A 26,131-nucleotide genomic window follows, 5' to 3' on the forward strand; every position below is an offset into this window, starting at 1 on the left:
GCAGAGTGAAGAGTGTACGGGCACAGGCAAGACGCCAGTGCGCACGCTTCGATTATCGATTGAATTATTACGTACTGGTTCATCATACGAGGGGATCTTATTTATGGAAAGGAACGTGTCACCCGAAGTGGTTTGATGGTGTGGTCTTTTCACAGTAGATTGCTATTTTCTTGTCGAAAAATCCGTGCAAAATTACATTCATTAAAAAGATGCGGTGAAATCCGGTACATAGTCGCGGATACATCGCGAAATCGGCCATTTTGGTTAATGCTTGTCTGAGGAGGAAAACGGATAAGATCATCGGGTAACGGGCTACGGGCTAGTAGCTTTACCGTCTACCCCAGTCATCTCCCAGCGACTGGTTGCGCGAAAAAGTGGTGTGTGAAGGTGAAGAAGTAGCGGCTGGCCGATTGTTCGTTCATTGCTCAGTGTCGCCTACAGGACACAGCCGTAAATCGAACACGATTGTGTCCTGGGCAGTAAAAACTACATTTGATCAAAATGGCTGGAAATACGGGTATGGAACAACTAATTCCGATAGTGAATAAGTTGCAGGATGCTTTCACACAGCTCGGTGTGCACATGCAACTGGACTTACCGCAAATTGCGGTTGTCGGTGGTCAGAGTGCTGGTAAAAGTTCGGTACTCGAAAATTTTGTTGGCAAGTAAGTACCGATTCTCATTGTATATAAATATCTGTTTAATACCTTCCTATTACTACGGTGACTCGTTGTGAGTCAAACAAAAAGGTTGCAATTTCATTAATACTAGGCGTGGCGGAGACTACGTCATGTTTTCGTCTGTTTCTTCGATTTTATTAGGTTTTCAAGATTTAATGGTGCGTTCTTTCAATGCTACCACTTACACGATTTATTACTTATCGATTTCCATCCTTATTCTAGCATGTACGAACCTCCGATAGGATCTGACGTGACACCCGCACACGGACCTGTCAAACATTATTTGTTTTAAATACTGTAGACCTGTGACATTTCTAGACCTCATTAAATACATTCATACAGCTAAAAGAATATTAATATATCAAATTAAAGATATATTTCTCAACACATACTCTATATTTTAAGTGATCTTTATCTAATTATCTTATCTTTAAAAACTAAGATAAGTATTTGAAATGTCATTGCAGAATAAACAAAGCATATTAGTTTATATAAATGTTATATCTTTACATCTCACAACATGTGTTATCTACATGTTTAATACCAAACTATTTAAAAGCTAACATTAGGGAAAGTTTATTAAATACTCTGCATGTACAATTTTTTTATAATGGTAGCTTGATATCATGTTTGTAAGAATTATATCTATAATCATGTATGTTGCAGGGATTTTTTACCAAGAGGATCTGGTATTGTGACTAGGAGACCTCTTATCTTGCAATTGATTAATAGCTCAACTGGTAAGTTATTTAATTACAATTCTGATTGACAGTTTTGTACTAAAATACAAGAAAAAACTGTATTTTTAGTTTCACATATAGTATAAACAATTCCAAAAATAATATATTCAAGAGAAAAGTTTTCAAGTGGAAGCTTAATTGTCATATATACCTTGTACTGCTGCATCATTGTATTAACCTATTGACCTATAATTATAGCGAACATTTTCTTGGCAAGTTATATACCATGTACTTGTTTTATTAACTCATGACCTTCTGTTTCACCTATGCTTTTAATTCTCAGAATATCAATAAATAAATTCCTATTGAATTTTAACAAGTGAATAATTTTTATATACTGGAACTAATTTTTTATTAGCTTTTATTTTCCTTTCTTAAAGCTTATATAAAGAATATATTTTATATCTACATACACTGTTCAGTAAAAGTTATCTTGTTTCCTGTGAGTCTGATAAGCAGGAAATTGGGTACATCCACCTCTGCTATTAATGTATCAAATAATTAAAGTTTTACACTTCACTTTAAAATTGTCAATGTAATAAAGACAAAGTTTCTTTCTTCTTTCAGAATTTGCAGAATTCTTACACTGTAAAGGTAAAAAATTTGTTGATTTTGATGAAGTTCGAAAAGAAATTGAAGCTGAAACAGATCGTGTTACTGGCAGCAATAAAGGAATATCCAATATACCTATTAACCTCAGAGTATATTCTCCAAATGGTAAATAATGAACTTTACATAGTTAAAGTTTATTATATAATTCTTTGCAAACAGCTATTAACATTTTTTATTTGTAGTTCTTAACTTAACATTGATTGATCTGCCTGGGCTTACAAAAGTACCAATTGGCGATCAACCTGCAGATATAGAAGCCCAAATTAAAGGAATGATTTTCCAATTTATAAAACGAGAAAACTGTCTTATATTGGCAGTAACACCAGCTAATACAGATCTGGCAAATAGTGATGCTCTTAAACTGGCCAAAGAAGTAGATCCACAAGGTAATAAATTTATATCATAAAATATGGTTGATATATATGTATATGTATATATATTTTTAAAATGAAAAAATTAAATAGGTGTGCGTACAATTGGTGTTATTACCAAGCTTGATCTTATGGATGATGGAACTGATGCTAGAGATATCTTAGAAAATAAATTGCTACCTTTGCGAAGAGGCTACATTGGTGTGGTCAATAGAAGTCAAAAAGATATTGAAGGACGTAAAGATATTAAGAATGCTTTGGCAGCTGAAAGAAAGTTCTTCCTTAGGTATATATTCATATTTCTTCCAAATTCATCCCTTTGACCAATGTCATTCTAATTATAATTGCTTTTATTTATTGCAGTCACCCATCTTATCGTCACTTAGCTGACAGATTGGGCACGCCATATTTGCAACGTGTCTTAAATCAGCAATTAACAAACCATATTAGAGATACTTTGCCTGCTTTAAGAGATAGACTACAAAAACAACTTTTAACTTTGGAAAAGGATGTGGAGCAATATAAACATTTCAGACCTGATGATCCAGCTATTAAAACTAAGGCTATGCTACAGTAAGTTAAATTTAATTCCTTTAAGTCAGTTGCTCCTTTAAGATATTTTAGTAATCCCTGTCTCAAGCTTTAACTATTATTTTTTTTGTAACTACTAGGAAATTATACATTTGTATTTCAAGTACTACTTTTTTAGAGTAGGTGGCATGTAACTGTAATTTATTTTTGCATTTTATTAATTTTATTGCAGACACGGAGCTTAATATTATTTGTTTATATCTTTAAAAATATTAATTTATGGGCAAAGGGTTTTGATATATTGGTTTATATATTTTATTTTTCAGGACAATTCAATTATTTATGTAGGTATTATAGTTGTCTATAAATCTTTTGAATTTTTTTTTTTTGATGACGTTTTTCCTATAGTTTTATCCCTTTTATATTAAGATGTGTGCAGTTTGCATGTTGATCTAACATATAGAAGCACCTTATTTGTTGCACTTATGATGTTATTAATAGAGAAGTTGAAGATTGTAATGTTTTCTTTGCATATTAATTTTAACAATTAATTTTTAATATTATTTAGAACATGTTTAATTTTAAACATGAAAAAGATTAAAGTGTTTGAAGCATAATAAGGCATAGAAAATTAAAAAAGTTATTTGACTAAAATAGAGGTACTCTTAAAAAAGATAGTGCATTTAATATTTTTTTTAAATAAATTAATTTCAACATAAACCACTAATATCAGAACTCTCTACCCATGTGGTAAACATCTTTAAATGAACAATAACTTCACTTTGATTGAAAAGTAAATCATTTTTAAGGATGATACAATCCCTACAATCGGATTTTGAGAGAACTATCGAAGGATCGGGATCGGCACAAATTAATACAATGGAGTTAAGTGGAGGTGCAAAAATAAACAGATTGTTCCACGAGCGCTTTCCATTTGAAATTGTAAAAATGGAGTTTGATGAAAAGGAATTGCGTCGAGAAATTGCTTTTGCAATCAGAAATATTCATGGTAATGATATACTGAAATTCTCTATCAATGCTTAAAAAGTAAAATATTAAAGATTACTAATCAATATTTGTTTTTCACAGGTATTAGAGTGGGATTATTTACACCCGACATGGCCTTTGAAGCAATAGTTAAGAAACAAATTAACCGTCTCAAAGAACCCAGTTTAAAATGTGTGGACCTAGTCGTACAAGAACTTAGTAATGTTGTGCGAATTTGCACTGATAGGGTACGTCCATTCGTTTATATCTTGAATGTTTAATTTCGAACATGTATTTAAATTGACAAGTTTTTATATAATACTGGGTTATATTTTAGATGTCACGTTATCCAAGATTACGAGAAGAAACGGAGCGTATTATTACAACACACGTTAGACAACGCGAGCAATTGTGTAAGGAGCATTTGGTACTGCTGGTTGATTGTGAGCTAGCTTACATGAATACTAATCACGAGGACTTCATTGGATTCGCTAAGTAAGTATATGCAATCATTTTATTAGTTTAGTAATGTAAGTTTTGTTCACATATTTGAATGATTGTATTTCCTGAAGCTTACATTGTTTTTTTTTGCGCATGATATTTGTCCTTCATTTACAGTTTAATATAAAGTTACTCAAATTTTACATTCTAATTTTAATTCACGTCGCAAATTAACAATTATCTAGCCTAAAACAATTACATATATAGAGGCCTTTTGCATAACAAATTTAAGTTTTGAATACACATTCAACATAATTTTATTTGTGTTGCAATCAATGAGTTTACATTGAGCTTATAAAAGAAAGCTTTCTTTTTTATACAATGATTTTAGTTTTTTGTAATGTAACACTACAAATTTGGTTATATTTTAATAAGCATTTTTTTGTAAAGCATAAATTTATATAGGAAAATCATAGTATTAATTTAGATTTTGATATACAATTCCATAAATAAAATACAAATAACATACCAAGGACATTGACAAAATTTTACTTACTAAATGAATTGTATTTTCTGTGATTCCATAAGCATAAAAAAAGATTCCTGCGTAACTGATCATAATAATAATTTTCATAAAGTTTTTTGTATATTTACATTGTAGAAGATCAATTTATGTTAGAGTTCTGATTATATTTGCATAGATTTCAATTAAGTTACAGGTTTGACAATTTGTAAATAAATTGTACATCACTTAAAATTTACTGCTTGCTACATTTTAATTGGCTTGGTTTGGTTTTCATTTCTGCTAAACTATATAAATACTTTTTTTAATTACTGCATGCATTATTTATATCATTAATTCTGATGAATCATAATAATGTGAATCACTTTTGCTTTCTTCACTCTGAAAACAAAGCTCACCACAATAATTATTTTTGAACAAAAATTAAAACTATTTTATAGATCATTGTTTAAGATTACATTGTATTATAGATAAGTGAAAAGGCATCAATTTATATTATTAATTTTTTTATACCTTAACAAAAAATATTGGCAGTAAAACTTCAGTATAAGATAATGTTATTCAACATATTTGAATGTAAATACATATACTAATTGCTTAATAATTATCAAAAAGAAGGAATTATTGTACAAAAAAGTTTGAATATTTCAATTAATACAAATAGGTGAAATTAGACTTTATATTACACCATTCAATAATGATGCTGATGTTGCTGAGAAATCAATGCGATATTATTTTTCAATAATTTTGATTAGTGTTGGGCAAGGTGTATGCTTTGAAATAAAATCATTATTTATTTTGAATGCTAAATAGCTTTGATTAAAATATTTATCAATTTTCCATATTTAATGATTGTAAGATGTATGCCTTGCCCTTTTAAGACGTAATTCATAATCTTATCTAACATCTATTCTTGATAACATACTTTATACTTTACAATTAAAAAACTTGATTTAATTATACCGGCAGCGCGGCGGCAAGTAGCCATAATGCAAGGTAAGAATATTAAATTACATTAAAACAGAAAATTACATATTGATATATATTTTCGTATTATTTTATACTTTTGGAGCCTAAATATTTCCTATTTTGGTTATATAACAGTTCAACTTTAATGTGTTTAATATATGTTTATAAAATATTATGGAATCAGCAGTTTCAATTCATTAAGTTTTGGTTAAATTTAACCAAATGAAAATTGCCCTTTTAAGAAAATTGATATTAGTATACATGTAATTTGCTTAATTACAGAAAGAAAATTGAAATAATATTTTAGGAAAGTTTAAACTTTAAAAAAATGAAAGCATAATTAGAAACATTTGTTAGCACATACACATTAAATACAGCAACATCAAATTTTAGTATCCTTATCTCTAATGTTTTCCATATTGTATGTTAAATATGCTTGTTAATTCCTACCGCAAATTTTGTCAATGGAAAGTGCTTAAATGTTAGCTTCATTGTAGCCAATCATACATATTTGTTGTAATATTTCATTAATTATAGAACAATTAGCACACATCTTTCATTCAAAACTATCAAATAAGACATGCATGATATGACTTAAATAATTTAGATAATACACTGCAAATGGGCATTGAAGAAAAAAGAGAAGTTATTCTTTTAATTTATTTAAAAAGAGAAATATAAACATTAATTTACATAACAGTATTTAAAAAAAATGTATAAACAACTATCTTTTTGGGTTTATGTGACTAAATTTTATTGCACTATAATTAATAAGTAAATAGACATTTGTTAGAATATTAATAGAATTTTTTTGTTTTACAAACAAGATGCAAATCATTGGGGAAATACTGTTATTCTGGTTTTTATTTAAAAGATATTATTTATGTTTGCACGACTATTTGTATTATGTTTATCAATCATTTATCTATTCATAATTATAAAAAATTTATTAGTTTATATAAATTTTAGTAAACAAATCAGTTATTTAATATTTTATTGGCAAGACTGTATAATTTGTTGTACAATATTATGAAATACCCAAGATAAAATACTGGAATAAATCAAATTTGCCACTTTTATTACAGTGCGCAACAATCATCGGAGAATGCCGTCAAAGCTGGACGACACACATTGGGGAATCAAGTTATACGCAAAGGCTATATGTGTATACACAATCTTGGTATAATGAAAGGTGGATCAAGAGATTATTGGTTTGTTCTTACGTCCGAAAGTATCTCTTGGTTCAAGGATGAAGAGGTAAGGACAAAAACAATTGACAACATTATTGTAATATTTATTAGCTTATTAAATCTGGTGCATCAAATTTTGGTAGGAACGCGAAAAAAAATACATGCTACCATTAGATGGATTGAAGCTGCGTGACTTAGAACAAGGATTCATGTCGCGTCGTCATTTATTTGCCTTATTTAATCCAGAGGGAAGAAATGTTTATAAAGATTACAAGCAATTGGAGTTAAGTTGTGAAACACAAGACGATGTTGATTCATGGAAAGCATCATTCCTTAGAGCTGGTGTATATCCGGAAAAGTCAACTGAGCAAGCAAATGGAGAAGGAGAGGTAAGATTTCATATAAATTTTATAATATTTTTCTTATTAGAGGGAAAGTATATTATAGATTTTTAAAAAAAGTCTTTGACAATGATTAATTTATTCACGGAATTTAAGAAATTTCGTATTATAATTATTCTGATTTCTTCTCATACTTATTCTAGGGTAAGCAGCGGGTGAGTTAAGAAAGGGTGAACAGGCTCAAGTTGTTTTCTTTTATTTTTTCTTTTTCTTTAATGCGTGGAGTTCTAGTACAATTAAATATCTCGTTAAAACAGTTTTATTTTCATGTTAAATGCTGAATTTAATCTAGTATATTATCACTAGAAATATTTAATCCATTTGTCAGTATGGTTTTGTAATTAATCTAAATAGTGATAAAACAAGCTTCTGCTTTCCCCTTTTTGCGATCAATATAAAATTTGTATAGGCATGTTCTTATAATTAACATTTACTAATCTATTTCGATAATTGAAACAAGTATTATACGTTTATAATTCCAATCTTTTGTTAAATTCCAATCGACTATAGGAAGGATATGAGGTTGGTAAAGAAGCTAGAGATTTTTTAAAGTTACATATGACAACACACAATAACACTTACCAACTTAGAAGCACTCGTGTACATTAGCTACTTTTTTTTACACTCGAGAGAGGCTGAGTGATGATTCAGCAAACTAATAAATATCTAGGAAAGATCTATAAATAATCTGATTTACTCGGTAAAATTTCAGAATTTAGCTGTTCAACTTGAGTGTAAAAGAAAGGTACATTTTAAATTACCGCACGCTAAAAAGAGCTAATGTTTAAAGTGTCACCCTTTTCTTTAAACACATAACTAAAGTCCCTTAATTAACATTTTTCACGTTAAATTTAATTTAAATACATATTTTTGTTTTGTAATATATCGATAAGTGTAATATTTTTACATTGATAGGGTGGCTCCGAGGGTCAGTCATCCATGGATCCTCAGCTGGAACGTCAAGTGGAAACTATCCGAAACTTAGTAGATTCGTACATGAAAATTGTTACCAAGACTACTCGTGATCTGGTTCCAAAGACAATTATGCATTTAATTATAAACAATGCAAAAGATTTTATTAACGGCGAGCTGCTAGCTCATCTTTATGCCAGTGGAGATCAGGTACAAATATACAAATGTAATTGTTAGACTCTGGATATCTTTATGGAAAATAGGATATTTTTAAATTTATTGGCTGTGTAAATAATGCATAAAATTTCAGTAAATTCAATCTTTCAATTTAGTTGTAGGAATTTTTAAATTTTCATAAAAAGTTTACATGAGTGAAGCTAATGTAGAAAAATAAATTTCGAAAAAGGTGTTATATTTGCACAATGATTAAGAGTTTAGTAATCATAGCCTGCCAGTTTGGAAAGCGTTTTTTTTTCTCGGGGAGTAATTACTTTTGCTGCCATTTTGAGTGAAATTTCACATTATAGGCTTCGATGATGGAAGAATCTCCCGAGGAAGCACAGAAACGAGAGGAAATGCTGCGTATGTATCACGCATGCAAAGAAGCTCTTCGTATCATTGGTGATGTTTCAATGGCGACAGTTTCGACTCCAGTACCGCCACCAGTTAAAAACGACTGGCTTGCATCTGGAGAAAATCCGAGGTATTTTTATTATATTGATTCAAATGTGTGTAATTACTTTACTAATTCAATTTATACTTTAAATGCTTTCTTTTTACTTCGTTAATTCGAACGCGATTGCCACAGTGTTGGGTAAGAATTCTCAAAGAGCATGCACTTGTTTTGTTATTAATTTTAGTTGTATAATTTAGCCTTTTCTTTTATTTCTCCAATCTTCATTTCTATAACTGCTTCATTGACCTATCGAGACTTATTAAGCATATTTATAATTGATTCGACGAACTATTAATAAATTGATACAGTGATTTAACAGTTTAACTCCTGATGGAATTGCAGAAAAAAATAATATTTTTTCATAAATCAATGGAATTAATCTTTAGTAAGATTTGTTAACATATAAAAAGCTGATTATTTAAAGAATCCTTTAGGTAAGCGTGAAAAGAGAAGGATAAAAATTGCTAAATGAAATGTTAAAGCTAAAAAGACAGCATAGCAGTCTCCTTGGTGGTGAAGCATTCGAAGCGATAGATAATGCATGTGCAACCGTTATCAGTACTGAATAATGAGTTGCGATTTTAGGTTATCGCCACCATCTCCTGGTGGTCCTAGACGTCAGGTGACACAGCCACCCCCTCTTTCTAGCTCCCGAGCTCCGCCGCCAGTGCCAGCGACTGGACGACCAGCACCAGCAGTTCCGAACCGACCTGGACCTGGTGGACCGCCTCCGGCCCGTGCTAATCCTGGTTTACCTCCTCCACTTATCCCATCGTGAGTAAAATTCTCTTACAAGCATTTCTTTACGTAAGTAAGATTTTACTTGAAACTTGTGAAATAAATCTGTTTAAATAATCAACCGTGTGATTCCTCATGTTACACACGGAATTGCTCTATTTTTTTCTTTTTCTTTCTTATTGTTGTTGTTAAATACCATATGTTCACCGACAAAGATAAATCTCTTTCACATATAGCACGTGACCTCTATACGTGTAGTCATACCTGGTAAATTTTCAAAATGGTACGCAGCAGCTATTTCCAAATTATTCGTCCTTGAATACGGGTGGCCGTGGAATTGGGATTCGTAGCTCTTCATCGAATTAATATTAATTTATATATATATATATATGAGATACAATAGCTTGGTCAATTGGGGCTTTGGTGCTAACATCGCTTTTTATTGCAGGCGCCGACAATAAGTCTTCGCACTAACACGCCTATTCGCTACTAATCAATATATTACTTCTTGCATATAGTCGGTAAATATTTAAACTAATTCAATAAACCAATAATGTATTATTTGTCCACCGACACTGCCGGTCATGAAAAAATGATAATAATTAGGGGTTTGCAACAATCAGATGAAATCTTTTGATCGACAGAGCTTTTTTATTATTGTGAAAATATTCATTTTACCTTTATCATCAAGTTAACGTCGTCGTCGTCGTCGTCTATATATATATATATACATAATATAATCACCTATGCATATAAAATGACATATAGTTTTAAAAGGTCCAGTTACAAATGTGTGTGAAGGTAGCATGTCAACAGTGTTAATTAACATTGCAAAAGAGTAACAATTTTGGTCCCATCCACAATAGTTCTGTAGCCCTTGGTAACCATGAATATGATTCTGTTAAAAAAAGCTGAAAAATGAAGAAGCAACGCTACTTTGAATAAATTTGAATTGGATACGGATTTTGGAGCGCGTAAGGTAGTATTGCATGTGCATATTGTAAAATCTAGCACTCGGCTGACTAATGGCCAAGTTTTTCAGACAGGATAACCTCTTCTATGTTTGAAATAAAATTTGTGTTCGATAATCTTTGATTTCAGAGTTTCCTTCTATGTGCACTAAGAATTACCGAACCTACTGCTATTTTATGTGATTTTCTTTACATCGAAACCGACACTAAAATTTCGTTGAATAAGGGCTTTAAAACATTTGAGATTTTTCTCGATTATCGTACATACATACGTGGCGACATTTTGTATGCGATTTACGCTCCATTGCACAATCAGCAGCAGTCTTGAAAGAAATTTTGTTAGAAGTTGGAGAAGATTTAATTTAATTGTATCATTAAGAGCTTTTGATTCCGTCTGCTGCAAAAGGTTATACACAAAGTATGTCGTCTTTTGTAATACACTACATAGTGATCTGCAGTACGGGAAGCTAGCATATTATTTTTCAAGTGTGATTTTTCGCTTGTTTCAACAGAACTATCACGGAGGTGACCAGAGCTGTAAATATTTTGCTTTGATGATAGTTGATATGCTAGCTTCATACGCATGAATTATAATTTAAGGCGAACCAAGGAAACGCGTATTGTCGAGTATTGTATAAAATTTGGCTAGGATCTAAAGTACGACAAAAGATTTATGCAAAGCAGCAAAGATGTCGCACCCTAATTTCAAATTATATTTATCCAGTTTTGATTTTTAACAAGTGAAATTATAATAGTCTGGTGAACAGAGTATGTATAGAGTTTTGTGACATTATCAAATAACATTTAGCATATTGTAAATTAGTTTGAAATATTGTTACATGAAGAGTGTAGATATAATTTCTAATTATGATTTCTGGTATATCGATGAAAGATATCTTGATTACTAACAGCATGACATTTTCATGAAAAATTTAAAGTAAAACGATGCTTTGATGTTGGTGCTTCGATAAGCAAATGTGGATAGAGAGCGCGTATGTTTTCCTTTAGCTTTGGAAAAATCACGTGGTTGTGTCGAGCAATCTTTTTCAAGCGGGAACGTCATTCTTTGATTAACTTAGCAGTATAATGTAAATAATTATACCGATATAAACCTTGTCAATTATTATCAATGGACAAATATGTCGGTGCCTGCATGAAAAAAAGATTTTCTATACAAGTCAAATCATAAGAGATTTTTTATATTATTGCGCAATGGTAAAGCTTAATGCGAGTGATGATTTGTAGTTGAGAAATTGCCATTTTCCAAAGCCTGTTTACATTGGGAAATTTTCACTTGTAAGCTCCTTATTGTATTATATAGTATATAGTATACCTTGTGAAATTAATCTATATGTTTTTATTTGAAAATTTAGAATTATATATCATCTATATTTAAAGAATAATCATAATAATAATAAATAGTGAGGTCTGTTGTAAAAGCTGAGTATACGTAATATGTTTAGTCGAGGGGGTGGTCTACAACAGAGGGTGACGCAAGCTGCGACACAGGCTGCCGCTAATGCCGCAATGCACGAGCTGATGGATACATTCAGGATCAAGTAAATTTACATACTCAGCTATCATTTTCTACATTTGATGCAAATCCTTATCGTCAATCGCAAAATGATTGTATAGCTAACTAATGACAGTTTGTTCATGGTGAAGGATTAATCAACTTTCTTTTTTCACTGGATCAATTGAATCTTAACTAGAATAGAAGAAACTACTATTTTTCCTCATCTTCCCTTCCAATTTATACAACTCTTATTTACTGGTTTGCATGATGTTAAATGTTTACTGAACGCAACAGCAATTTGAGATTTGTTGAGTTGTTTCACTCAGTACATTTTTCTGAAATATTTAACAATGCAAATTAACGAGTATAATAGTTCGTTGCATAAAGTGTGCAGAGTTCAGCATTAATTATAATGTACAACTTATGTTGTAATATTTTCCAACAAACATTCCCAGAAAACAAATATTTTTATCGTTTGTTTTGTTATAAAAAGAGAAACTTATATAGAAATAAGAAGAAAAGAACGTTGCACTAGGGTTTACTTTATTGGCCTTAAGCCAATACAGTTTACAAAAATTTAATTTTGTTATGTAAAATAGAGATGAATTAAAGGAAATAATTATTGTTGTTAAAAAGGAAAATTCTATAGTAAAAGTACACATAAGAAATTAATACAAGGATGGCACACACACCTAAAGTAATTACAAAAAAATGTCATGCTGTTGGATTAATACTAAAGATTTATGAATATGTAGTACATCCCGTTACATACAAATATATATTAAATAATTCACTAATGAGCAAAAGCCACACAGAGGGCTATAAAAACTAAATGTCACAAATATCAAATTTCTCTTTTAAGCAATGTACATGGTCTCTCTGTTTCTCTCTACCTCCAGCAACACACAACACTATTTTTGTTATAGTCAATAAATATATATATATATATACATAAAAATATATTATATTTGACATACACACAGTTAAATGCTATATACTATACATATAATGCATAATGTATTAGCTAATCCGTATGAAATATAAAAGAAAAAATACATGCTCAGACATAGGATGTGATATAGCGTAGAATGCTTTGAGGATTTTATATGAAAAATCCTGAGTCGCAAATATTTTTAATCTCTGAATAGCACTGAGTTAAAGCTTTTCATTTTTATTGAAATAATTGTAACAGCATTGCGTGTATATTATCAATAGAAGAGATGGTAAAAATTTCAGTTATATTTCAAGATATAAAGAAAATCTGAATTTAAGCTCTTTGAGATGATGCTAGCAATCTAATCACACATGTATATACGACAAAAATATATAACACATATTTTTAAAAAGTAGATATACGTGTGTCGTATATCTATTTTTTTATAAAATGACGTGCTTCGTGCTGTTTTTATGGTACATGTCACAAACAAATTGGAAACAATTTTTTTTACATGATTTATTCAAATTAATCTCTTTCGATTATATGTAACGTTACATGAAAGCTTAAAATACGTATACACGGAGCGTTAAATACACGCACGACATTTCTACTCTACATCTGTATACGTCCGCGCGTGTATTTCACGCGTCATGTACCCGCCCCCTTACGCAATTGCTGTACGTGTGCATTATAAAAGGTCAAGCTACTAATATAATTTTCTAGCAAGTATTTGACTACGCATTAAACGATCTGACGAATGCTATAAACGTCAGGTGTCTCATATGGTTCTCAAAAATTTGAGTGTGCACTAGCATGTAGAAATATATAATAAAGTGCAATTAAATAAATAAAGAAATGTTTTTCGTTACACTAGAACAACATCTCTCTCGTTAGAGAAACAGATTATATGTATAAATTCTTTAAAAAAGTACGTACTTGTCACGCAATAATGCTTCAGTTTCTTTCTAAATGTTAGGACATACTGATTTTATATGCAAGAAATATTTTATTGTTGTACTGGCTATAAAAGACCAAATTCCTTTTTTTAAATTTATGGGAACAAATATTCTTACTCTGGCCTAATACTCATACTTGTATTGCCATAAAAGTGTTATCATTCTTTCAATCTTTTCTTGGTTCAAATTCGATAAAATTTGTGCAACTAACAAATTGGATTTTTTCGATAATATTAATGCACCCGTAGTCAAATGCTCACTTTGACGAAGCACGTCAAACTATTGCAATTTTACCTTCTGTATGGACACTCATCTAGTACACTCTAGCTCATCAATAAAACAATAAGTTTTTAAAGCACCCGCAGTAATGATATATAAGTAAATTATCGTTGTGCGTAAAAAATCAACACAAACTATAGCTTATATAATCCGGGGCAAATATTGTGTGCAACCACAAATGGTATTATCGTAATGTTATTGTACAGCGAAATGTGTTATGTATATGTACATATACATATTATATATATATATATATATCTACATCAATAATGTGAAGCACTTGTAATGCGAAATTGATAGGACGTACGTTTGTCAAAATACTAAAATGCAACAACATTGATCGTAATTAAGCTGTTCGTACATATATATATATATATATATATATAATTAATGATTAAATATGTCATCCTTGGGCTAGATATAATTTAAGAGTAATTTATGAAGAAATTAAGTAATCGGTTTTCATAGGACAAGCGTCCAATTTTTCGTAGAGTTTAGATTACTATCTCAATCCTTGTTATAGCGGGTAATAACGGTTTATCGATGCTGATTATTCTAGAGAAAACGAGAAAAAACTATTTAATAATTGTAACAGCTGCCATCAGTTTCACATCTTTGTGGAACTATCAGTGTTTCAATTGGGCATATCAAGTAGTACTATGATGGAAGAATAAAAACACTTATTAGTCGACTTTGGTGGAATGCGATTCGAAGATCAAGGATCTTTAATATTGTTTTGTTAAACTTTATTTATTAACGTATGAGAGATCATTGTCACATCGACGATGTCAGTTGAACCTGTCATCTAAATTAATGTCACATACATACTCCTTTAATCTACCGTAACGAAAATTGAGTTATTTTGTAATGTTTTGCAAGTATGAAATGAATAATCAAAATTATAATTACATTGATTGAGCGCCGAATTATGTTTTAATGATTATAAATATGCTATTATAAGTGCAGTAAATGATGTTATAACGAACAACGAAAGACCGGTTATAGCGAAAGATAAATGTACGAAAAGTCTTACAATTTTTTGCCTACTATATACTTGCTAATTGTGTCGATGAATCTTTTGAAATTGATTTATCAATGGTCAGTGCTTTGAACATTCCAGACTTGCATTTATTTGGTTAATTATTTGTTACTGTATAAGAGACTAATTAATTTCATAAAATTTTGTTAAAATGTACGAAGCTGGTCGAGATCTGCTTTGTCTTCGATTTACACCAAGTACTTAGTATTTATATCGATATATTTTCTGGCTAGTGCCAAGAAAGATCGATTCTATATTCGACAAGTATTCTTGCTTAGAATTATCAAAAAAATGTTTATCAGGGAAGAGTGTAGTTACGTATTGATGAAGATATATTACATATAGTAAATATAGTATATTATTCAGAATTTTGTCAGGAGCGAAGAAATGAGAGGGATGGGCTGTACTTATTTGAGGACACGATTTACATTGACTAGTCAAAGTAGATTCACGAAACCTATTTGGCTTCGCGAAGAGGGATTTGATTAATAAAATATTCTTTTGCTATATTAATCCAAGCTGGTCATTTGTATATGATACAATATACATCCTTGCAGAAAATAAGAATGAAAAGTTTATACAAGAAAAAATTGGAAAATAATTAAGAAAATAAGCAATGTTAATAAGCATTTTCTGCTCGGCACGCTAAATATGCTTCCATCTAAAGACAGAGCCTTATGTAATAAAGTTATAAATACGACGCTTGTATCATGTGTAACGCTAAAGTTGACTACATCTGGTTTAATTGTTCGTCGTGAACAATACATAGATATATATATATATATATTAGTGCGACGTATGTAATATCACAATAGTTGGATGAAGCAGAGAAACGAGAAACAATTTATCGTATAATTGGAGCACGGTAGCTTGCGTTCGTGCGGTTTCGCACCTGACGTCATTTTGATACACAGTCACGTCAGAAGAATTAAACGTGAGCAAAGTAATCCTAGCACACAACCAAATTCGCTTAATTACATGAATTCACAAAGTTCAATTAAGTCTCTCGCGTATCGTAATATATTTTAACTCCTTTATCTCTCAATATTAAAGATTTACGTACGTACCATCTATTGTTGCTTATTTTACACGTTTTACTCGTAGCTCATGGTTTAGTTGATTAAAAGGCTTGGCGTCTTTTATAGTACGATAAAAAGTTCAAGTTATGCGAAGGATTACTCGATGAGCGTAAACTATAGCGCAATTCACGAAGCTCACGCTTTAAGAGAAACGCGTGAGAGAGAAACCGCTGTGTTTAATTGCAATATAAATGTGTATATAGGAAATAACATGTTATAGATTATAAATATATATATACATATGTATATTTATATATATATGTATAGATATGAATCTTATATATATGTGTATATATATATAAATATATAAATGAATGAAGAAGAATATAAAGAGAAATCAACATTATACCGAACGGTCGGAGACGCATTTCCGCCGGGTGTCCTTATTTCTATGAAATATTCTTTCTTTTGTCACCCTTCATTAACAATATGTCAATTAATTAATTGTAACTAAAACCAATGATAATTCTTCTGCAATAGGTTGCAATGCAGAAATGCGTATTCGCGTTCTGCGTTCTTCTATTAAACCTTTCATTTTTTTGCGACCTTTTAATCTCTTTCAAGCTCCAGGATCTTATCATAGAGTAATGTTTTTAATAATAATATAAGATTTATTAACCGCTGTTTTACCTTTTTGCATGCACTGCTATTAAAAAGTTTTGAAACATTATGTTTTACTTGTAGTAGCTTACATTCCATTTGTTTTCATCTTTGCATTTATTTCTACTCACCCACAGATTGCTTATGTCACCAAGTGTTTTAATGGCAAAGATTCTTTTGCATACGTTGCATGGTGTGTATTGTGTAGTCTATTTTATGAAAATTGATATGTTTTTTTATTAATAATTGTGATGCTTGATCAGTATCCTTGCGAAGGCTATTGGAAGTATATAGGATGCGCAGTTTGATGCACAGAAAAGAGTTTGCACCTTCTAGTCACATCGCGAAACAATTGTAAATCTTGCTCACTCTATCTTTTTTGATTCACAATGAATTTCATAATTTAATTTTTATCTCATATCAATATGAAAGAGACGTGCTTGCATCATTACTGCATGGTCCAAATTTCAATTTTTGACGATTATTTACTACTTTAATTATTTGATTATTATTTGGAACATAGTAGTACCTTCCTACCTATATAGAAATTTTATAGTTTTGATTTTCTCTTTCATGGGTATACTTTGATGAGGGTCAATTTTATTTTTCAATATTTTGTTATTTAAGAGTTAGTTACAAATTTAATTGATTAGCGTTTTAATTTAAACCTAAATCTTTTTAATGAACTATATTTATTCTGTATATATGTTATAGGCGCCCCGTTCCCACTATTCCTCCCCGAATTCCCGAAAGACCGTTTTCTGGCCGACTAAACTGAAAGTGACGTGCACCAATACCTACGAGTACCTGGAGAATCAACACAAGCGAGGTGTAAAGCTACGGGCGATGATGAAAGATTAAGCAGAGAGCAACTCTCCAGTTAAGTAGATATTATCCGCAAAACCTCTCATGACCTCACTGCCTTCGGCGTTTAGTCATTATATTGACGTTTTGTCCTATGAAAGGGCGGAAGGGAAATCCAAGCTAGTATTTTGGGAGGATAACAAGGCTGTGCCACGATGAGAAGAGATCGGGACCAAGAAGTTAGCGTGCGATATTATTGAATTAATTTAATGAAGATCATTGTATTACGTCTATCTGAAACATTGATTGAATTTATAAAAAAAGAAAAAAGTGATATTACCTTAGCATTTTTATTTTCTCTCATATTCGTTTGCTCTTTGATAGTTAGCAGCCAAGTATTTATCGGTAATTTTAACTTCTTCTTTTGTCTTCGTTTTCTTCTCCTCTATTTATATGCTAAGATGCTTAACACGTTCAGTCTCGCTCAGATAATTCTCAATCTATGGTAATATTGTTCATTTATTTCAAATTTATCCAGTAAATCTTATTCACGAATCCAAGTACTTGAAAAAACTTTCATATTAAAATTTCTTTTTACTATAATTTAAAGGTATATTAAGAAATTTTTACATTGAATTTATCGGTACTTAACGTGTTAAAGAATCCGTTAAGCAAGCATTTGTTAACGAACAAACGCAAAAATTATGACAATTTTTTGCAAAGTAAAAATGTGTGGTCGAAATCAATTTATATTTCTGTGTAAATTATGGAAACAGACAGTATTGTAAATAAGTCGGATTATTTATAATAAAATGGAAACACGTTATTTTTGTATTAATTGTTAATTTTAATAATCCACTTTTGAAGATTATTTATTTATATAGTTGTGGAAGAAGCAAAAATTAATTTTTGCAATACCAGTTAGCGACGCAATGTTTATTAAATGCTTCTACTCGAAACACACCCTCACTTGATTTTCAATGATTCTTTCAGTAAATATGGACTACTGGTGGCTAATTTACCTCATGAAATATTTGCAACTTTAGTAATATCGAATAATAAAATTATGTGAGCCACCCATTGTTTTCGTAGTTCATATAGTTGATGAGAGCGTGGAGGCGTTCGACTCGAGATAAAACAACATCAACCAGAACGTGATAAGTCTGTAAGGCCGATTATATCGCAGAATGTATAGTTTAGGCCGCATTTATTATAGAATGTAAGCGTTTTATACACGCATATGTGTCATGTGGAACAAATCCTACCCGTCCTGTCTGTACTGGTAGTGAAATTTAAGGTGCGGCCATCTTGGGGATTCCCCTTCCCAGTTACAGACTACAGTTGTTCTTTTGTTCTTTTGGCCCAACCGTCAATTGTTGATAACAGTTGGATCTATGTATACTAAAACAGTAGGCCAGTGCACAATAGGAAGACTGTGTTTAACAATAATTTGATTTTTTCTCAAAATGTGTATAGCAAATCACTTAAAATAGTGAAGTATCATTTCAAGAATAGATAAAGAGAAAGATTAATGATAATATATACCAGCAAGTGTTAATAGGTATGGTACAGAAGTTTTGAAGATGAGGTTCATTGAACTGTTTTTCGGAATAATTTTTGTTTAATATATTGTATAACTTTAGATCTATCGAATGACTGCATTGACTGTACAATCTGCTTCCAATATGTCGACTGAAGACGTTTCTCTTATCATGAGTAAGGATGATGCCGAAATATTAGATAAAATCCGAAAAGGGGAAAAAGACCCATCCAATGGTCTACCTATGGTGAAATTACTTGATCTTGCAAAATTTAAGCTTATAAGTTCAGAAAAATTTAACAATTTGAAAATAGCAGAAAGCCTGTTTTCTTATAGAGGCACAGATTTTATGTCCAAAGGATTTTATGTCTCTGATACCATAAAATTAAAACTTCCAGAGGTCTCTACTCATACCCCTCTACTTATAGAAGAGCAGTCAAAAGATTTACTACTCTGTCGTGAACTAGATGATCTAATTTATATTTATAATACAAGAATGAATAATGTCCTGAATAAGAAAATGTGTACCAGTCCTTATAAAGAGATCTCACCATGGCTTTCCTTATTTTCTGTATATGGAGAAGACTTTTATAGTTATTTTACAAAATATGTAGCAAACCCAGATAAGAGTGTAGAATTAACTACGAAAGATAACAGCTTTTTATCTACTTTAAGTAGAGACTTGAAGCGACCCTTGACTGAAAATGACATAAAAATTAGTGCACACTTAATATTAATCTGTATGAGCACACCAATTAACACAGAGCACCAGTTAAAGAAATTTGTCAAACTTCGGCTAAATACAATGAAAGATATTTTAAAGGCTTCTTCGCCTCAGCTGGCATATGATCAGTTACTTCTTAAAAACATAAAAACTTTGTTTAATTGTCTACCACGTCTGAAGACAACATTGTTTGAATTTGCATACTGTAATAGACTTAAGTATGCAGAATTAGATATAGCTGTAAAACTTATGACTAAAAGATGTATGACCTCTTTTCATTTGTGTCTTAGTTTTTTATCTGTAAAATATTTAACTTTGGCTCACTCTAATTACCAAGTGTTATATGAGGCTGGTACTTTACTTAAAAGAATAAGAAAAATAAAAGAGGAAATTGGAAATATTTGGCCATACTGGAGATTTTTGAGACCCAAAGACCGCAGTATTGACAATTGTAACTGGCCTAACTTGATCCATACAGCTGTGACTTATAATAAAAAATATGTTAAGTCCTTAAAATACTTTAAATATCATGAGGGATTAGTTGAAGTGGGTCAAGTGGAAAAACTGTGTCAAGAAAAGCTTGATCGAAGTCGTTATACTATAAGTGAAAATAGGGATACTGAATTCCAAGCCCTTTTACGAGAAATTAATGATGCATTTGGAGGAATAAAATAATAAGAATATAAGACAGATTTGTGGAATGCATTGGTATATTAGCCAATTTTCATACTAATTCTTATGCTTATGAAATGATAACATGGATCATCATGTTATCACATAATTTCTATATATCTGATAATTTCATAAAAATTAAAAACATTTAAGTGATAATGTAAAGTATTTAGATGTAAGCTCAATACGTATTAAACTTTAAATTTACAAACATTTTATTATTGTTCCCAAGACTACACTTTTCTAGCATAATGTTTATGCTATAGATAAATTGGAATTTTATGAATTTTTCGTTAACAAATGCAGTTTTAAAACAATCATAATCCTCGATCGATACATTGTAACAGCATACCTGGATTGGATGAAACCAGAGTGCTACTTTACTTATTTCTTAAGATTATCTAGATTAATTAGATTAATTTTAACGTAACTCATATACACACGCTTATGTAAAGAATGTGCAGTATAGGGAAATGTTTTTGGTATTTCATATATAATGTACGCGGAATATCAGCAATCCAGATTAATATTGATAATGTCCATTTAAATTTAATCTACTAATACTGTACATTTGTAATTAATATATTCGTTAAATAAGCCAGCGAGATTTTTCCACATATATAATTGCAATTATAATAAGAGCTTTATTTGAACAATTATGTGAGATACAAAGTTGATACCAACAGTTTTTTTATCTGTATATAATGTAAATACTATATAGTATTAATTGTAGGTAGAAATGATTATATATAAGTTTTTTGTATGACCAAACTTTCACCTTTTTACCGGACTGCTGACGCGCGAAACATGGACTGATGAATGTTTTACCTACAATGTTTGATAAATTAAATAAATATTTAATAATAAATAATTATATGCTTCACCACCTCGTATCAACTTTAGTTCCTGTTGAACAGAATATTAACAAGTTTTATTTAATAAGGAAAGGAGAAATAATTGTTTAACCATGGCATTAGATTAGGCCAGCTTTTACCGACTTACGATGAGGAAGCCCTAATTGGCTGTAGAAACCTCTTATCGATACGAACGTTGGTCTCTCATGGTAACTGTAGAAGTAAAAGAATATGACATAAGAATTCCAATGTGGCTTTGCTTGATAAATATTTACTATTCAATAAAATAATTAACAATATTGCAGGTATAATAATTATCAAAAGGGTGGTCGAGTGTTAATAATTTATCTTTTAACGATATAACATATAGTTTTAAGGTAGAACTTTTCAATGGAATCGGTTGTATGGTTGAGTGACATTAATCGCGTGGCAATATCGATGAGCGTTTCTGCAGATGGTTGAATTCCTTCGTCGAGTCTCGCCACTTTTTCGTCCAGCTATACGCGATTTTGTCAGACTTGGCGCAGGAGCTTTCCGCAGAATTTTTTTCCGCGATAATGAACTCGAGTAATCACGGATGAACGATTACCGCGTCCTTTGAATATGCCGACAAGGTCTCCTCGTGGATAACTTTGTTGCAATTGGGTGCATCATAAACGCGATAGTAAGATTGCAGTGGAAATAGCACATTCCCGTAAACCTATTGCTTCTATGCTAATAATCGTTTCTTACATTATATATACCTATCCATTAAAATATATCAAGCATAACGATAGGAACGTTCCTGACACATTTGCGGATTCGATTCTCAACGCGTTGGAAGATTTACTATTTGAACAAAACGATAATAGTTGGATAAAATTAGTGTAAAATTTATGGTAATATTATAATGAACGAATAAAGGATGGAGAAGAGATTTGGTGCTCGAGGAAATAAAGTCGGTGAAAAAATAAAATTGTACAGAAGTATTAATGGGTTAGGAGAGTTATCTCGATGAAATGACAGTCGTGGTTGACTTTAGTTGACCATAACATTCGGTCCGGTTTAATGTGAAATAAATGAACAAATTCTCAAGATGCCTCGTGCGATAAACCTGGTCCATGATGCTATACCAGCAAGAACGGCTAACATACTCGTTCTCCTTTACGATCCATAAACTTTTCCGCCATTCTATCACGTATTGCTCCAAATCGCTAATTTCCCTCATGCTCTTGAAAATTTTCATGCAGCCTCTCACGAAACGAAACAAGCGCAAGGTAAGAATTCTTGATATTATCAATTTTTAACAACGAATTACAAGAGAAATTTTATTTACCATAAAAGAAATTTACTATAGGTACAATCTTAATTCTAATCCGTTTTGTTGAACCTACAAACTGTTCTTATTAATTTGTCAATTTTATAATAAAATTCGCTTATAAATAAAATGAATTGAAAAAATATATATACAAAACAGAAAAATAAATCTTAAAAAAAAATCCTTACAAAATTTATTTCAATTAACCTTTAACGAGAGATGTAAATTTGCCATTCTTGTCACGTAAAGTCAAGCCATTAGCCTCGACAGATCAATCGAAGCCATTGTCTTTAAGCCATTATAAATATTGTATTGGGTCGAAAAGGCTGGCTCTCTTGTTCGTACGGGGCTGGCGCTGCCGGAGCCTACGTCTTATCGTGAAAGGGAAAACGAAAGTTCCAAAGACACATGTTTTACGATCATATCTAACAAGGGAATATATTAATTCTACTCTTACGAGCGATTATGGTTGTTTGGGATGGGATAGCGTGGAACACACACCGGAGAGTATTACGTAATGTAAATTTATATATAAGTATATTTAAAGGAAAATGTATAATACTTAAGTTAAAGAGGTGAGAAGAACCAGACGTGTAAAATTGATAATTGTCGAAATGGAAGCGAGACATGGTTGCTGCAGGTTTATCAGGTAAAGTTGTTATCTCATGGGAATTTTTGGGGGAGGCGGGGGGTTGAGAGAGATAGTGGGGTAGGGAAGAAGTGAGGAGAGAGAAAAAGAGTTAGAGATGAGCGAGCAGGAGGGGGGAGGGCCGACGGGCCTTCGGTAGAAAACGCGAGTTGCATTTCAATGGGTCTGCGCGTAAGTAAAAGTGTTTCGTGGATTCCAGAAGGGTAAAAACCCTCGGTGATGGCTGCTCGGCGGGGCCCACAAAGGCGCCGCCATTTCGATGGTTCCGGGGGCGCGTCGCCGCCGTCGCCGCCGCGTTGCTCCAATTGTGTGCCTGTGTGTCCGACACAGTCTATACCATACGTTCTGATGCACTATTACACGAAAGAAAAAAAAATCCCCTCGATCACGAGGTGACAGATTTGCAATTTTACAATGCAGAATCGTTAAAATAATAATCATAATTACGGGGTGAAATCGGTAAATTTACCGAAATTCTCCTTAAAACAGGTAACGATTCCGACCTTGCAGTCGAGGAGATTTGGTACCATGTTTCGTTTAGGCAATATCCAGAAGATTGCTTTCCTATCGTTATTTCTTGGGAATAATTGTTAGTTTTACTCTAATCGGTAAAACCACTGTTTTTCGCATAGACTGTAATTAAAAATTTCTCCATGAAAATGAACTTAACTTTAAGCAATATTTTTCCTTGGAATTTATCATACGGTATATATCGATATATTTATTTCCTCACTGTAAATGTGCTCGTGCATGTGTGTATGTGTAATCGGTAGATCAGGTCAGCTGCAGAGGTGCAGGACACGTTGATGTTGAATTATTAACTGACAATAGTCGAGTGACGTAGCTGCAGTTGAAAAAAATGTGAGTTTGGCGCGACAGCCGGCTGTCCGAATTGAGAAAAGGACCGTTGCCGTTGGCGCGCAGTATGCATCAGCTAACTGCGACGTTTTCGTGACAGTAATCTATGCGTACGCACGTACGCACCTGTAACAACGCGTACATAATATTTCTTCCCACTGCTCAATGTCCGCACACGCATAGTGGCCTCGTAAAATGAATAAAAGATTATTTTCTCGATATTACGGTTGGTCCCCATTTAGTCCCATAAATCGCATCAAGCACTCTTCACCCATTCTTTTCCGTCAATAATTTCAAACGAATCGAATACAAATTATACACATATAAACGCGAAGAAGAGCCTTTTACCATAAACAAAGAAAATAAGTATTTAAAAAATAGCGCGCGTAGATAAGAAAATGTTGTCGAATGCTAAAAAAATGAAAGAATATCGCATATGGATATGCGAAGCGATTGTACAGGGAAGCAATCGGTATTATATATAGACGAGTGAGAAATAGTTGGGATTTCTGTGTTTCGATAATCGATAGCTGCGCGTTCTCCACTATATACGTAGAGAGGCATCTGGTATTATACACTGCTGGCAAAATCAAGAATTATCGCTCACTCTATTTCGCGCGAATGTGTGCACACACGTGTGTGTGTGTGTGTGTGTAGATCGATGCAGTGGCAAGTTGGTAAAGGGAGGGGGGAGAAGAGAGGAAAGAGAGGCCGGTCGGTCGGATCACTCGATCTAGGAGACTTTGATTGCTTGCGAAATCAATATGGCGGCGGCTACCATCAATCGAGGTAATTGACAAGATAATTGCCGTGCTTTCGTAGCACGACTGCCACGCCACGTCCCAATGCCAGTCGACCGTTCGCAATCTTTGCGGAAAAACTGGCGCGCGGAAAATGACGCATATAGGGATAGTTGCTTCGCATACGTACGTAGTATGTACCACACTATATATATATATATATATATAGCTATACCTCTTTTATATACTGGTTTCCACAGCTTTACGAGCTTTTTGTCCATCCGGAATCTCTGGCGAATATTCTGCCGGCTTATCTTTCAGAAGCCAAGCACCGATCTCTTCATTCGTGCATGCAGCGGGTATATCGAACTTCGCTCCTGCATCCCTCTCAGCCCTCTTCTCTTTTACACTCTTGCAATTTGACTGGCAGATATTCCCGTGGACACTTGTTTGCGTCGATCTGCGAATCGCTGCATATATGCGCAGAATGTGTCGAGTGGTGCGTTGTAGCTATATTTTGCAAAAAGTCTCGTTATACTTGCGAGTTAATTCGGTATACGCGTAAAATCTTCATTATGGAGAGAATTAGTTGTGGGATAATTAGAAAAGTTTGTAGGAGGCTTTTGCCGAGACGAGGCAAAGTTGTATAATCCGAAGCGGACCCGGATGCGCCATCGCAGTTTATCGGGATAATTATTCGAGGTAAATCTTGTTGACGAAGGGAAAAAGTAGTTTGGAAGGAAAAAATATATATATATTATGTATATAAGGCATATAGGGAAAGTTGCCTCGAGATCGACCTCGGAGCGTTGGCTATTTTTATGAGCTTTTTACTCCGCGCCAGG

The 26,131-nt window shown here is 32.2% G+C and overlaps 2 protein-coding genes across 12 annotated transcripts; both read left to right on the forward strand.

The window, feature by feature from the left end:
* Positions 1-5: 5 nt before the first annotated feature.
* On the forward strand, positions 6-18,004 carry shi (dynamin-1 shibire). Of its 11 annotated transcripts, none has more exons than XM_066732656.1 (19): positions 6-665; positions 1,347-1,420; positions 1,988-2,137; positions 2,215-2,418; positions 2,497-2,689; positions 2,767-2,976; positions 3,744-3,943; positions 4,024-4,169; positions 4,259-4,416; positions 5,855-5,881; positions 6,940-7,111; positions 7,188-7,433; positions 7,589-7,600; positions 7,956-7,967; positions 8,361-8,567; positions 8,885-9,060; positions 9,682-9,807; positions 12,206-12,301; positions 17,863-18,000. In XM_066732656.1, exons 1-19 carry the CDS (start codon positions 502-504, stop codon positions 17,924-17,926), a joined length of 2,637 nt encoding a protein of 878 aa, XP_066588753.1. In that variant the 5' UTR covers positions 6-501; the 3' UTR covers positions 17,927-18,000. The 11 variants fall into 11 exon arrangements, with proteins under 11 accessions (XP_066588753.1, XP_066588745.1, XP_066588756.1 ...); XM_066732648.1 differs by having other exon boundaries at positions 9-665; positions 9,619-9,807; XM_066732659.1 differs by lacking the exon at positions 12,206-12,301 and having other exon boundaries at positions 9-665; positions 17,863-18,004.
* A 1,368-nt stretch (positions 18,005-19,372) lies between these two features.
* Positions 19,373-21,759, forward strand: LOC136776802 (uncharacterized). The gene is made up of 2 exons (XM_066732662.1): positions 19,373-19,513; positions 19,596-21,759. The coding sequence occupies exon 2, from the start codon at positions 19,605-19,607 to the stop codon at positions 20,889-20,891; it is 1,287 nt and encodes a 428-aa protein (XP_066588759.1). The 5' UTR covers positions 19,373-19,513; positions 19,596-19,604; the 3' UTR covers positions 20,892-21,759.
* The last annotated feature ends 4,372 nt before the right edge of the window (positions 21,760-26,131 follow it).

The sequence above is a fragment of the Prorops nasuta genome, unplaced genomic scaffold (genome assembly GCF_024137725.1).
Source record: "Prorops nasuta isolate Cenicafe-Biocafe unplaced genomic scaffold, Cenicafe_Pnas_1.2 PNAS00010, whole genome shotgun sequence".
Taxonomy (NCBI): Eukaryota; Metazoa; Arthropoda; class Insecta; order Hymenoptera; family Bethylidae; genus Prorops; species Prorops nasuta.